This window comes from Capra hircus, chromosome 19, assembly GCF_001704415.2.
Source record: "Capra hircus breed San Clemente chromosome 19, ASM170441v1, whole genome shotgun sequence".
Classification (NCBI taxonomy): domain Eukaryota; kingdom Metazoa; phylum Chordata; class Mammalia; order Artiodactyla; family Bovidae; genus Capra; species Capra hircus.
In genome coordinates this window covers 60,346,211-60,359,689 of record NC_030826.1, presented here as the reverse complement: position 1 = coordinate 60,359,689, position 13,479 = coordinate 60,346,211, and the positions used below count along the sequence as shown (strand labels likewise).

Sequence of the window (13,479 nt, the reverse complement as noted above, 5' to 3'; positions counted from 1 at the left end):
GGCTGCTCTCTGTACAGCGCTGGCCGGCCCCGCCCACAGGGCAGAGTGTCTTCGTGGCTGTCGCCAGGGCTGGCTTTGCCCGCTTCTCCTCTCTCTGTTTGGGCCCAGGAGCCACATCCTCTGCTGCTGCGCTTTCATCTGGGGCCTCCGCTGGGTGGTCACAGTCCGCTGGTCACTGCTGGTCAGCTGATAGTTGTGGTTGTTCAGTCGCTCAGTCGTATCTGACTCTTTGTGACCCTGTGGGCTGCAGCACGCCAGGCTTCCCTATCCTTCACCATCTCCCAGAGTTTACTCAAACTCATGTCCATCGAGTTGGTGATGCCATCCAACCATCTCATCCTCTGTCACCCCATTCTCCTCCTGCCTTCAATCCTTCCCAGCATCAGGGTCTTTTCCAGCTCTTTGCATCAGGCGGCCAAAGTACTGGAGCTTCAGTCCTTCCAGTGGATATTCAGGGTTGATTTCCTTTAGGATGGACTGGTTTGATCTCCTTGAAGTCCATGGGACCCTCAAGCCCTCGAGAGTATTCTCCAGCACCACAGTTTGAAAGCATCAATTCTTTGGCAGTCAGCCTTCTTTATGGTCCAACTCTCACGTCCGTACATGACTTCTGGAAAACCCAGAGCTTTGGCTATATGGACTTTTGTCGGCAAAGTGATGTCTCTGCTTTTTAATATGCTGCCTAGGTTTATCACAGCTAATCTCCCAAGGAGCAAACATCTTTTAGCTTTGTGGCTGCAGTCACCGTCTGCAGTGATTTTGGAGCTCAAGAAAATAAAATCTGTCACCATTTCCACTTTTTCCACTTCTGTTTGCCAGGAAGTGATGGGACCGGATGCCGTGATCTGATTTTTGCGGGGGAGTAGGGCACGCATCTGCTGTCACTCCCCAAGTTATGACTTGATAGAGCCCAGGGTTCTGCTGGCACCCTTCTTTAGCAGTAACATCAGAGGGGGTAAGGGGAGGAGAGAAAACCAAAGCGAGTCAAGACGTTTATTCCATATGAACTTGAAGAGAAGCAGCAACAGCAGAGATTTCCGACAAACCCTTCCTTTCTGTACTTATTTTCAGACAGGCGTGTTCCTACTCTTCCTTTCCTACACGTGGCCTTCTTTTTTTGGATATAATTTAGTTTATTTATCTGTTTGCTTTTATCTTTGGCCGGGCCGCGTCTTCATTGCTGCTCGGCCTTTTTGGTCTCAGAGCGGGGGGCTCCTCTCCGCTTCCGGCGTGCGGGCTTCTCACGCGTGGCTTCTCTCGCTGCCAACCACGGGCTCTGGGCACTTGGGCTTCAGCATTTGCGGCTCATGGACTCAGGACTGTGTCTCCCGGGCTCCAGAGCACAGGCTCAGGAGTTGTGGTGCGCAGGCTTAGTAGCTCTGTGGCATGTGGGATCTTCCTGGGCCAGGGATTGAGCCTGGTGGATTCTTCACCACTGAGCCACCAGGGACACCCATGTGGCTTTCTTATCTCAGGGCTTTAAAGAGTTCCTGGAGGAGCTGGCCATCTAGGCCTTGTTTGGGATTCACAATAGAGAAATGGAAAGGCCTTACACCCTGGTCCTGCAGAAGGTTTCACAAATGAGTTTTTACAAAAATGGAATCTTGGCAGGCTTGCGTTCTTTCACCATAACCTCTTTTAGATGGACACAGGCTTGGGGACTGAGAGTCGCTCCCTAGAGACCAGCTGAGCCAAGTGCCCCAAAGCTTGATTTCCTTCCTGCTGAGCCTTCAGGCCTGTTTAAGAGCTCAGTGCCCCGTCCACCGGCCCGAAGTCCGTTGGAGGTCAGAGACCTGCCCAGACGCTGGTCCTGTCTGACTCAGAGAAACAGGCGCAAAACAGAGACAATCAAACATAGTTGCTGACTTGTTCAGGAAGGACGGTAAAAAGAGGCCCTGGGTATTTACGAAGCTCAGGACAAATGTATGGCTCGGGAGGCGAGCTGTGTTTTTCTTCTGTGGATGCTCCCAGGAGCCCTTCTGGGAAACCGTCAGTTCAGGGGGATTCAAAGGGGGAGAACCCCTCGGCTCAGCACACACTTGAAGCTAGCAGCTCTCAGCACGGCACAGAGCCGTGTTTCAGTGTCAGCTACGGTCAGGAGTGTGTGTTGTGGCATTTGGAAGGGGAATTAGGGCAGTTAGCTAATTGCACGCTTGAAAACGACAAGCCACTTGAAAATTCAAAAGTCTGACTCTGATCCAAAAAGAAACTGGTGTAGCTTTGAACTCCACAGTTGTTATTTGGTGCTGAATTTCAAGTGCTTCCTATTCAATGTGGAAAATTTGCTTTTCTCCCTAACCTCACCCTGAGTATTTTGCTATTCTTAGCCCGTGTTTTGAAGTGTTCTTGATTTAAAAGGTGGAGAGAATGGGTTGTATCAGTTACATTAAATCAATAAACAGCTTTGGTGTGCTGTGTAAGTATTTTCCGTCAATACTCTGCAGTACTGCTTGTACATTTCAAGCTTTCTAATCGGAGGCCATAAGTCAAAAATAACCTGTTCAGCAGCAATCTTTGAGGTTTTAGGAATTCTTTTTTGAAAAGATAAATCTTGATGTGTGGCAGAGGCCAACACGTTACTGTAGAGTGGTCGTCCTCCAGTAGCTGAGTTTTTTTGCTTATACTTCTCAAAAAAAGAAAGAAATCAAAGTGCTTGCTGGGCAACTGTCCTGGGCGTTATGGGATGTTGAGCGACAGCCTCGGTTTCCACCTGTTAGATGTGAATTACAGCTCCCAGCACCACCAGCTGCGTTAACCAGAAGTGCCTCCAAGAGGTCCCTGAGTGTGCCTTGGACAGCAAAGCCACCTGCAGCTGAGGACCGCTGGTGGAGCTTCTGGAGTCGAAGCACGTAGGCACACGAGGCTTCATTGGTGGGGGCTGGAGGTCTCATTGCGCGCAGACACGCCTTCCTGCGGCAGCCCGGCCGTAATGCACAGGCTTCCTCTCTCTCTCGTTCTTGTTTGAGCCTCAGTTGGGACGGCCAGCTGTCCGGGCAGTGAGGTCCCTGGGCGTGGACCGGCCCGCAGTCAGCTCTCTGTCCCCTCCTCTGCCTGTTGCCTGTCTCAGGCTCCCTGCCCTCCACCGTGGGGAGGCTGCTCTTGGCTGTTTTGATTCAAAAAGCTTCCTTTTTTTTTTTTTTCAATCTCGAGTTTTTTTCAACCCTGATCATTTCAGCCGTTTCCATCTCTGGTTCGGCATCTGGGCCTGCCCTTGATTGTCACCCTCCATGGAGCGGGGCTCACGTCACACCTCACAGGTCTCACTTGCTCCAGGTGGTCCATTAGCGCAAATCCCGGCCACCCACTGTTCCGTCACTTTTTGAGTTCCTTCCACACCAGGCAGACGTCCCTTCCATTCGTGGATGGTTTTAGGGCCCATGGGCAGAGGGCTCTGCAGGTTGCCTTGCAAATCATACTTTTCAAAACCATCCTTTCCTCCATTCTGTAACCTGGGATTCCAACTCCAAATAAACTTTCTTTTCTCTTCCATTTTAAGGCTGCAGGTGGATGAAGGGGTGGGTCTTTTCTCACTGTGGTTTTATGACTGTTGCCTCTGGTATCAGACATGATTAAAGGCCCGTGTGTGCAGACAGCTGGATGACGGGCGCCCCTTGCGTAGCGCAGGGCCGCCAGGGGTTTCTGAGAAGAGCCACTGCTAAGTCCACGGCCAGCGAGCTTTCCCGGTCATCAGCCGAGCGGTCGTTGAGCAGCAGTGGCCTTAGGCGTTCTGCGTCCGTAGTGCTTCTGTCTCAAGCAGGTTGAGCAGGGAGCATATAAAAGCAAATTGTACCCGCAAGGAGATCAGAGGCAGAGAGAACCAGGTACTGGAGATAATGAACAGACAACGGTAATTTAAGAAACACCTGTCAGGGTCTTTGCAAGAGGGGGTGGATTAAAAGCTGTTTTGAAAGAAAGTGAATATATATTTTGATATATAATAAAGGCTAGTTTTTATGTCATTGGTTGAGAAACGTAAGGAAAGCAAACGCACACAGCCTCAGCCTTCCTGTTAAGGTGCAGAGTGACTTCAAGCACCGCCGGGCAGCGTAACTGAGAGGAAAGTCGAGGCAGGAGATTTATGTTTTCGGTACATTTTTAAAGGTGGTTCTGTTTGGTCTTCTGCAGGTTCTGAAATCCTAGTCTAGTGGAAACACAGATGGTTTCTAGATTTTAATGTGATTTTTTTTTTTTCCTTTAAGCTTGAAGAAGAATTCCAAAGAAAGGCCAACATATCCAGAGCTTATGGTGAGTATTGTTAGGGGAGCAGATGAGTCCAGACTAACAGCTGGAACAGGGGAAGGGGATGACATCTAAGTCATGATCCGACTTCCCCGGTGGTCTAGCGGTTACCTCTCTGCCTTCCTAATGCAGGGGGTGCCAGTTCGATCCCTGGTCAGGGAGTTAAGATCCCACGTGCCTCGTGGCCGGAAAACCCAAACGTAAAACAGAAGTGGTATCGTAACAAATTCGACAGGACCTTAAAAATGGCCCACATCAAAAAAAAGAAGTCTTTAAAAAAGAACGTATTATTAAAAAAAAAAAAAAGCACAGTCAGGCATCATCTCACATCTGGAAGGTTTGAAAGATGAGAGAGGAACTCTGGGGAAGATGCAGAGAAAAGAGGCTCCCTGGTGGGATGCGAACTGGTCCAGCCAGGATAGAAAACCTCACGAAATTAAAAATAGCACCATCTTATGATTAATGATTCCACTTCTGGGCACAGATCTGAAGGAAATGAAGTCACTATCTTGAAGAAATATCTGAACCCCCAAGTTCACTGCAGCATTATTTATCTCAGCCAAGATGTGGAAACAATCTGAGTGTCCATTAATGAATGCAGAGATAAAGAAAATGTAATACATATCCACACGCGCACACAATGGAATATTACTCAAGCATTAAAAAAGGAAATCCTGTCATTTACAACAACGTGAGGGCATTATTCTGAGTGAAATAAGTCAGACAGAAAAAGCAAACACTGCATGATCTCACTTAAGTGTAGAATCTTAAAAAAACAGTTTACGGAGTGTAGACTGGTGGTTGCCAGGGGTGTGTGGGTTGGGGGCAATGGATAAAGGTGGTCAGAGAACACAAGTTTCTGTTTCCCAGATGAGTAAGACCTGCGTGGGGGCTAGAGTCACCACCACTCGACCGTATACTTGAAAGTTGCCAGGAGACGAGAGCGCACCTGGCTGGCCTCAGCAGATCCCATGGATTTTCAGTTCTTCTGGTTAAGCTTGAATTTAAGTCTGAACCATAGGTCAACTGGATGACTGAATAGATGCTGGGAAGAGTTTGAGGAGAGACGGACTGGGCATTTTTTTGGGCATCTTTGTCCCCTTTAAAAAGGCAGCCCTGGGATTTTCCTTGATGGTCTAGTGGCTAAGATTCCGCACCTGTGCTGCAGGGGACATGGGTTCAATCCCTGGTCTGGGAACTAAGATCCCAAAAGCCTCACAGCGCAGCCAATAAATAAATAAATAAATAAAAATAAACCAATAAAATAGAAAGACAGCCCCGGGACTTGCCTGGTGGTCCAGTGGTTAGGACTTTGCATTTCCACTACAGGAGTCATGGGTTCGATCCCTGGTCAGGGAACTAAGTGGAGAAGGGAATGGCACCCCACTCCAGTGTTCTTGCCTGGAGACTCCCAGGGATGGCGGAGCCTGGTGGGCTGCTGTCTGTGGGGTCGCACAGAGTCGGGACACGACAAGTGACTTAGCAGCAGCAGCAGGGAACTAAGATCCTACATGTCACGCAGCGTGGCCAATAAATAAATAAAAATTAAAAAAAAATAACACAATGAAATATAAAGGCAGCCCGTGGGGACTCAGCATTCAACTAACACCCACGGTTGAGGCAGAAGGGGAGGTGAGTCATGCTTGAGAAGCTCTTAGCCTGCCGCACGTTTGGGTTCAACATTTCCTCTCTGCTTATGTGGATAGTAGCCAGCTGGGGGCCTTTTCAATCCTGGCTACTTTGTTTTAGAATTCTTGTGCAACCCCCAGAGCATTTTAAACTTTGATCCCACATAAAGTGCAACCCGCATAGAGCGGATCGTGGGGCGTTCTGTACTCTTGTTTTAAAGGTGCCTTCTTTGTCACTTTTTTTTTCCAGATGAAAGTATGTTTTCTTTATATGTCTGACTATTGAAAATGCATGCCCTGTTTCCCCCCAAGCCCCTCTTCCAAGTGACTTCTTATCAGAGGTTTCAATGGAGCACACTTGAGAAAAATTGCTGAGTCCTCGCTTAACACCCTTGGGCAACTGACATTGAAGCTGCCTTTGCCATCTGTCCCGACACCGTGGGCTCTGGTGGTCTGCACATTAGTGCTGTAGGACCCGTGCAGATCACTGCCGTCCTCCCCCCACCCCCGCCCCAGCCTTTTATGGCAGCCGTCTTCGTGGCACTGGGGATGGACTTGCCTTGTGAGGTCATGACTGCCTCCTGCTTTCCGGTGGGATTGAGGTTTCTCAGTGGAAACTCTGAGTCCAAACACTTCGGGTGAAGCCTCAGGAAAACACATGCTGAGAGGCGATTGTTGAGGTTGTAGGAGTTGGTGAAGAGGTAGAAAAAAAAAAAAATCCTCTTTCTAGGTGAAGAACAGTATAATTAAGGCCCCAACCCAGACATGTACCTCTTATAGAAATCCCAAATGTTCTGTTCCCTGTTTGGGTTGAGGCATGGACAGGCTTTAAGGTCATCTCATTTGCTTTCTCTTTCAAGCTCCCACTGGGGGCCGTAACTGAGTAGGACTTGTTCTTTGGGGTATGGGGCCAGCCAGCGTTTTTGTAAAGGACTGTTGGATAGACAGGGTTCGGGCTTCCCAGGTGACTCGTGGTTAACAAACTGTCCACCCAGGACATGCAGGTTCGATCCCTGGGTCAGGAAGATCCCATGGAGAAAAAAATGGCAACCCACTCCAGTACTTTTTGCCTGGATAATCCCATGGATGGGGGAGCCTGGCGGGCTACAGTCTGTAAGGTTGCAAAAGAGTCGGACCACAATAAAGTAGATACTTCAGGCTCTGTGGGCTGCCGCGACAACTCGACTTCTGTTTTAGCCTGAGAGCTGCCATACCCAGTGGGTAGACACAGGAGTGTGGCTGTGTACCAATAAAAGTGTTTCAGAAATAGGCAGTCCTCTGGATTTGGCCCCTGGTCCATCAATTGTTGACCCCTATCCTAGATGAAAACCACCAGAAACAAAACCCAGGTGACTCCAGTGATAGTTCAGGGAGGTGATTCTGTCCTCTGAACGTCCCGGGATGTCCTAGATTGAACCACATTGTTTTTTTTGTTTTTTTGAACCACATTGTTAAACAGAGAGAGTGTTGTTGCTTAGTTGCCAAGTTGTGTCCGACTCTGTGACATCGTGGACTGCAGATTGCCAGGCCCCTCTGTCCATGGGATTCTCCAGGCAAGAACCCTGGAGTGGGTTGCCATTTCCTCCTCCCGGGGATCTTCCCCACCCAGGGGTAAAGCCTGCGTCTTCTGCGTTGGCAGGTGGGTTCCTTACCATCTGGGCCTCCAGGGAAGCCCTAGGCAGGGCTGACCTCCTAAACTGTGGTCTTGCAGGGGAGCTGGAGACTCTTGGCGCTGGTGGCGATGCTCCAGGCTGGGTGTTCAAGCTCTCCCTGTACCTGGCCCCTCTTCGTTAATTAATTAGTGGCTGCGCGGGGTCTTCATTGCTGCGCACGGCCTTGAGTTGCAGCGGTCGGGCGCCGCTGCGCATGCGCTAGGGCACGCCGGCGTCCGTAGTCGTGATGCAGACGCTCTGTTGCCGCGTGACACACGGGCTCTTCCCGGAACAGGGATCGAACCCTTGTCCCCTGCGTCGGCAGGCGGGATTTTTCACCGCTTGCCCACCAGGGAAGTCCAGTGCCCTCCCCCCCAGCTTCTGAGAAGCCCAGCCTGGGTCTGTGGTCTGGGGGCGATTCCACGGCGTCGCCTCTGCTGTCTCCTGGTTGCTCTCCTTGCTATTCTTAGTCGGCTGCTTCTAGAAGCCACTGGTTCCCTCCCAGCCTTTTACAGCCTCGAAACCCACACAGGAGACACATCACACTTTCCATGTTCACATGCCTGCCTGCCCCCCTTGCCCCTGGCTCTCACGGTGCTTTCCCGGCCTGAGAATAAACGGAAAGGTGCCTGAGGAGTTGTTTTTCTTTCCTTTGAGACATCAGGTGCGGTTATTGAATTCCGTGGCAGACCTAGGCTAGATGCCCTGAGCCACCCACCGACCAAAAGACAGGATGGGGCTGGCGGGCGTTGGGAGTAGTCCTTGAGACACGCTGAGACCGGACGTGTCCTGTTTTGATAGTGAAAGGCTTCAAAGGACATGAAAAGATCTCTAAATGTCGTGGGGATGTGGGAAAGTTAATAAGCACGATGGTAAAACACTCGGTAAGGGTGCTGTGTGAGTGGTTAGTGAGCAGAAGTAGTTTATTCTTCCGGGGGGCTGCAGAGGCTGCACCCGCACCTGGGGCTCTGGTTGATATGGCTATGAAGCACCCAGTGGCAAAGCCAGAAAGCCTCTCTCTTTTTTTGAGTCACTGTACTTGGTGGTGACCGCCGACCTTATTTGGGGCTTGCTTTCCTAGTTCCCTTCCTCTGCATTGTTTTCTAAAATGTCCATGGGTGGCCATTCCAGTTCCCACAGGGCTGAGTCATCCAGCCCCATGCTCTCAGGTTTAAAACAAATATAATTAGAAAACCTAGAGCTAGGCAACACGTAGGCTGTGAACTGAAATCCTCAAAGTCAGGGGAAGCGGAGTGAGTCACCTACACGTCTGTGTGCAGAAACGCTCATATTTAGCTGGTGACGGGTCCCTGAGAGGAGCAATACCTCCAGACAGTTGGGAGGGGGCCCTGCTAGCTCAGGCTCTCAGTTCCGCCCGGAGGAATTGTTCTTTTTGGTTTGATCGGTTAGTTTTGATTGTACTGGGAGGACTGTGGACCGTGAGCCGATGTGTCCACTTCTAACTGGGGGTGTGAGGTTCCTGGGTGTCAGCCGGGCGCTTCCGGTCACTGAGTTGAGCTACTTGAGGAGGACGGCCCTGGGGCAGAGCCTCTGGCTTCGTTTCCTTCAGAATCGTTTTGAAACGTGTGGCTTCCTGCGTTGGACCATGCTTCTTCCCCCAGCAAAGAGCAGGACGTGATGTCAAGTTTACGGAATCTGAGCAGCATGAGCAGAGACCACCTTTTTGCTTCTCGGTTTTTAATCTCCAAGATGAATTTTCTCCACCCAGATCTAGGGTTGGGCAGGCTACTTTATCTTCCACAAGGATCAGATCTTCGTGGATAGACATAAGGATCACTCTTTATCAGTGTGCTGTGCTTCGTGGCTCAGCCGTGTCCGACTCTTTGCGACCCCGTAGACTGTAGCCCACCAGGCTCCTCTGTCCATGGGATTCTCCAGGCAAGGATACTGGAGTGGGTTGCCGTGCTCTCCTCCACGGGATCCTCCCAGGGATCGGACCCAGGTCTCCCACGTTGCAGGCAGGTTCTTTACTGTCTGAGTCACCAGGGAAGCCCTGTTCTCAATAGGTGTGACATAAAAAGTAACACTGCTAGCTGTTTCAAACCAGCTCTCCAGTGTTAAGCGCGAGCAATGCCCATTTACTGTTCCAAAAACTGGTTTCTCATTCTACCACTCCTTGGGAACTGAATGTGCGTGAATCTCTAAAATGTCTTCTTATTTCGCTACTTTGTCTGAAAATTACTTTCGAGGTGACAGGGTTATTTGTAAACTGAGTCTTTGAGCCATCTTTGCTCTTCCTTGTATTTACCTGTTGATGGGATGTATACGGCCTTCCCTGATGGCTCTAGTGGTAAAGAACCTGCCTGCCAGTGCAAAAGCCGTAAGAGACGTGGGCTTGATCCCTGGGTGGGGAAGATCCCCTGGAGCAGGGCATGGCAACCCACTCCAGTATTCTTGCCCAGAGAATCCCATGGACGGAGGAGCCTGGCAGGCTACGGTCCATCAGGCAGCACAGAGTCGGACACGACTGAAGCAGCTTGGTACACATGCCTAGCACACGTGCATGGGATGTGCACAGCCTAGGTACATACGCACGTTTTAAAGCAGTGGCTACTCTGTCACGGAATCAAAAAGCGATACCAAGATAGGAGCAGTAGCTAAGTGACATCTTTAAGAGTCTGAATCCCTGAGTGTGTACTTGGTTACTTGGTTTGGGAAGGGGTGGAAAGAATCCAGTTTAAGCCTGTTAGGGGTACCTGGTTTGTTAACTAACCAGATCTGTCCATTGCTAATCTCATGCGTTGTCAGAGACCAGTATTAACGCAGGCATTTTTCTTTTCTTCACCAGCAACATCCGTTTTTCACCCTACACGAATCCAAAGCGACAGACGTGGCATCTTTTGTAAAATCGATTCTTGGAGACTAAAAACCATGGACTCCATCGGTTGACCCTCCTGTGGATTGGTGGGTTTACAGGCTGATGTTCACTAAAGCGCCAATAGAAACTCATCTTTGAGATAATTTAACCCTGCCTCTCAGAAGGTTTTTTTCTTCCCCATTTTCTCTTTTTCCCCCTCCAAAGGGGGCCTTGGAATCTATAGTTATAGGATGAACTGTCTAGATGGATGAAATATGATAAAGGCTTAGGACTTAAAAAGGTGATTAAATATTTAATGATGTGTCATATGAGTCCCTAAGCTTTTCAGACTTCTGTTCTTTACGAAACGGATACATTGGTAAAAAGGAAAAAAAGGTGCTACAGTAGTGATGAAATTGTAGGTAGGTCTGTAGTCTGTCCCACTTATTACTTTAATATTTATGTTTAAGCGGTTGGTTGACAAGACTCCATTTTATGAGAGGAGGGAGAGACGAAAGACAAGATTGGGTTGGCAGTATTTATAGGCTTTTTTATTTTTTAAGTTGGATCGTGTCTGTGGTCCGGAAGAGATTATTCCATGCGCACCTTTGGGATTCTGATGAAAGTCTCCACCGGGAGTTCAAGTGGCGCGCCTGTTCCAGCTGCTGTGGCTGCTGCTGTGTTCCTCAATTTCTGCCCCACCCGGGGTCGTAACTGCGTATCCCTGTGAAGCAGCAGCGTTGCCTGGTCATACACTATTTTCCCAACTTTGGAAGACAAAAAAATCACTCTTGTCACAGCTCAGAGAGTCACAGATCTGACAGCTGTTGGCCCTTGTGGAGTAGGAATAATGCAATGTGATTTGCGATGCGGTTTTCCATCACCTATCTATCCTGTGCACGCACGTGTGCGCGCGTGCGTGCGTGTGTGTGTGTGTGTGTGTGTGTGATGTCACAAATTCTGCGAATGGCTATTAGAAGTAACATCCATCTTTGGCAAGAAGGAGGTTTGCTAGTCCTGAGAGGAAGTTTGTCTCCCCACCCAGAGAACCAGTGCCTGCCTCTGCTGTGGCCTCCTACAGTGTCAGCCCCAGGGACTGCCTTTGTCCTTAATGTCACCTTGCTTCTTTTGGTTTGGTTTTCTGTTCACTGAAGAAGCCTTCTTGTAAAGGGCAGGGCTGCAGTAGAAGAAAAATAAAGGCAGGGAGCAGTTTCTTGATGAGGTGGGAAGATCATGGGGGCGCTGGCTGAATTCTTGGGGACCCTGAGCCCAAGGCTTGCCCTCCTTTGGTGGTGGCTCGCTCCACGGTGGGAGGCTGGCTCTGTGGTGGATTCCCAGCAGGCTGACGAAGCAGCAGAAGCTCTTTCTCGTGGCCAGAGACACCCGTGGGTTCTCTGCTCTGGGGTCTGGGTTCTTGGAAGGTCAAGGAGTGAAGTGGTCCACAGGGAAGCGTTGCTTTGGGGCGTTGAGTTAACATGAAGCTACTCCTGCAGCACAACGACAGAGGGATTTTATTTTAAAAAGAGATTTTTAAAAGTTTCCAAAGAGAACACAGTCTGCTCCTTTCTTTGCCTCAGGTTCACAGATAGGGAGAGAGTGTTGCTCCCTTGAGCGCTCTGAGCGCAGTCCTGTCTTTCTCTTTTGGCTTTTGAAGCGCAGTCCTGTCTTTTTCTCTCTTTGCACTTGCTCCTTGTTTTCGGCATCCAGCTCACGCCCAGAGAGGGGAAGGCATGTCCATCCACTTGTTCATCTTCGTTTCCAAGACACACCTGTTTGATAAACGTCCAACTCATCTGCTGTGATGCTACTTCCGTCTCATCTTTTTCCAGCCAGAAAAAAAGAGAATTATCCCAGTGGTCATGGCCATTCACTTTCCTACCCTTCTTTCTAAATCTGGAAGCTTCTCTCTTTGAGATGCAGAGGGAAGAAAATCATAAGAATAAGGCATCCATCTTCTTAAAAAAAATAGAAAAAAAAATCTGAGGCCATTTCATGACAGCTGTTGGTGAAATTTTTAAGCAAAACGTCTCTCTGGTCTGAGTCAGGTGACTCTCGCCTCTTGTCCAGTGTGACTTTTACTTTCAAATATTCTTAACTAACCGTGTTCCTCATGTGTTCACCTCTGCTGTCTGTGAGCCCAGGGCCTGAGCTTGCAAAACACACTTGGGTGGAGAAGGAGTAGGTGGTGGTTCTCAACCCGGATGCACAGTGGGATCACCAGGAGCATGTGCACACTCAGTACCGAGGGCCCAGAGATTCACACTGAGTTGGTCAGGGTAGGACCTGGCAGGTGGTATTTTTTACAAGTCACTCGTGTGTTCTGACCTGCAACAGGGTTGAGAACACTGGTCTGCTCCCCACTAAAGAGAGATGGAATACTGATTTGAAATTTGGAATGCCTTTTCCCTGTAGAAGCAATGTGTTCCATGGTGATTGGGTATCTTCTGTCCTAAAGTAGAATGGCCTGATAGCCTTACAAGTCGAAATTTTATTTATTTATTTATTTGTAGAACTGTTATAAGTTCTAAACAACTAATTCTGAAATAAAGAAATGCATAATCTATATTTAAGTTGATATGTTAGGAATCTCATGTACATACATACATATGTGTGTGTGTGTGTGTGTGTGTGTGTGTGTGTGTGTGTAAAGAAAGAAGATACTCCTATCCAGGGGTGATATGCAAAATAGTGGATTGGCCACAAAGTTCATGCCCGTTTTTCCATGTGCTTAGATGTGCTCAGCGGTTCTGACTCTGTGACCCCATGAACTGCAGCCCACCAGGCTCCTCTGTCCATGAGATTCTCCAGGCAAGAATGCTGGAGTGGGCTACCATGCCTCCTCCAGAGGATCTTCCCAACTCAGGAATCAAACCCAGGTCTCCCACATTGCAAACAGATTCTTTACCAGCTGAGCCACTAGGTAAGCCTGAGAATACTGGGATGGGTGGCCTATCCCTTCTCCAGCAGATCTTCCCAACCAGGGAATTGTACCAAAGTCTCCTGCATTGCAGGCTTATTCTTTACCAGCTGAGCCACCAGGGAAGCCCAGTTTTTCTGTAAGATGTTATATTATGGAAAAATCCAAATAAGCTTTGTGACCAGCACACTATTTAATGTGCTACCAGCATGGACTGTCTGGATA

The 13,479-nt window shown here is 49.1% G+C and overlaps 1 protein-coding gene across 2 annotated transcripts in view; it reads left to right on the top strand.

The window, feature by feature from the left end:
- Positions 1–10,673, top strand: part of MAP2K6 (mitogen-activated protein kinase kinase 6) — a 109,068-nt gene extending 98,395 nt beyond the window's left edge. Inside the window, exons 11-12 of one of the 2 annotated variants that reach the window (XM_005694472.3) lie at positions 4,200–4,245; positions 10,329–10,673. In XM_005694472.3, coding sequence (XP_005694529.1) covers positions 4,200–4,245; positions 10,329–10,406 — 124 coding nt within the window. In that variant the 3' untranslated portion in view covers positions 10,407–10,673. The remainder of the gene's footprint in view (positions 1–4,199; positions 4,246–10,328) is intronic. The other variant, XM_018063913.1, reaches the window with a different exon arrangement.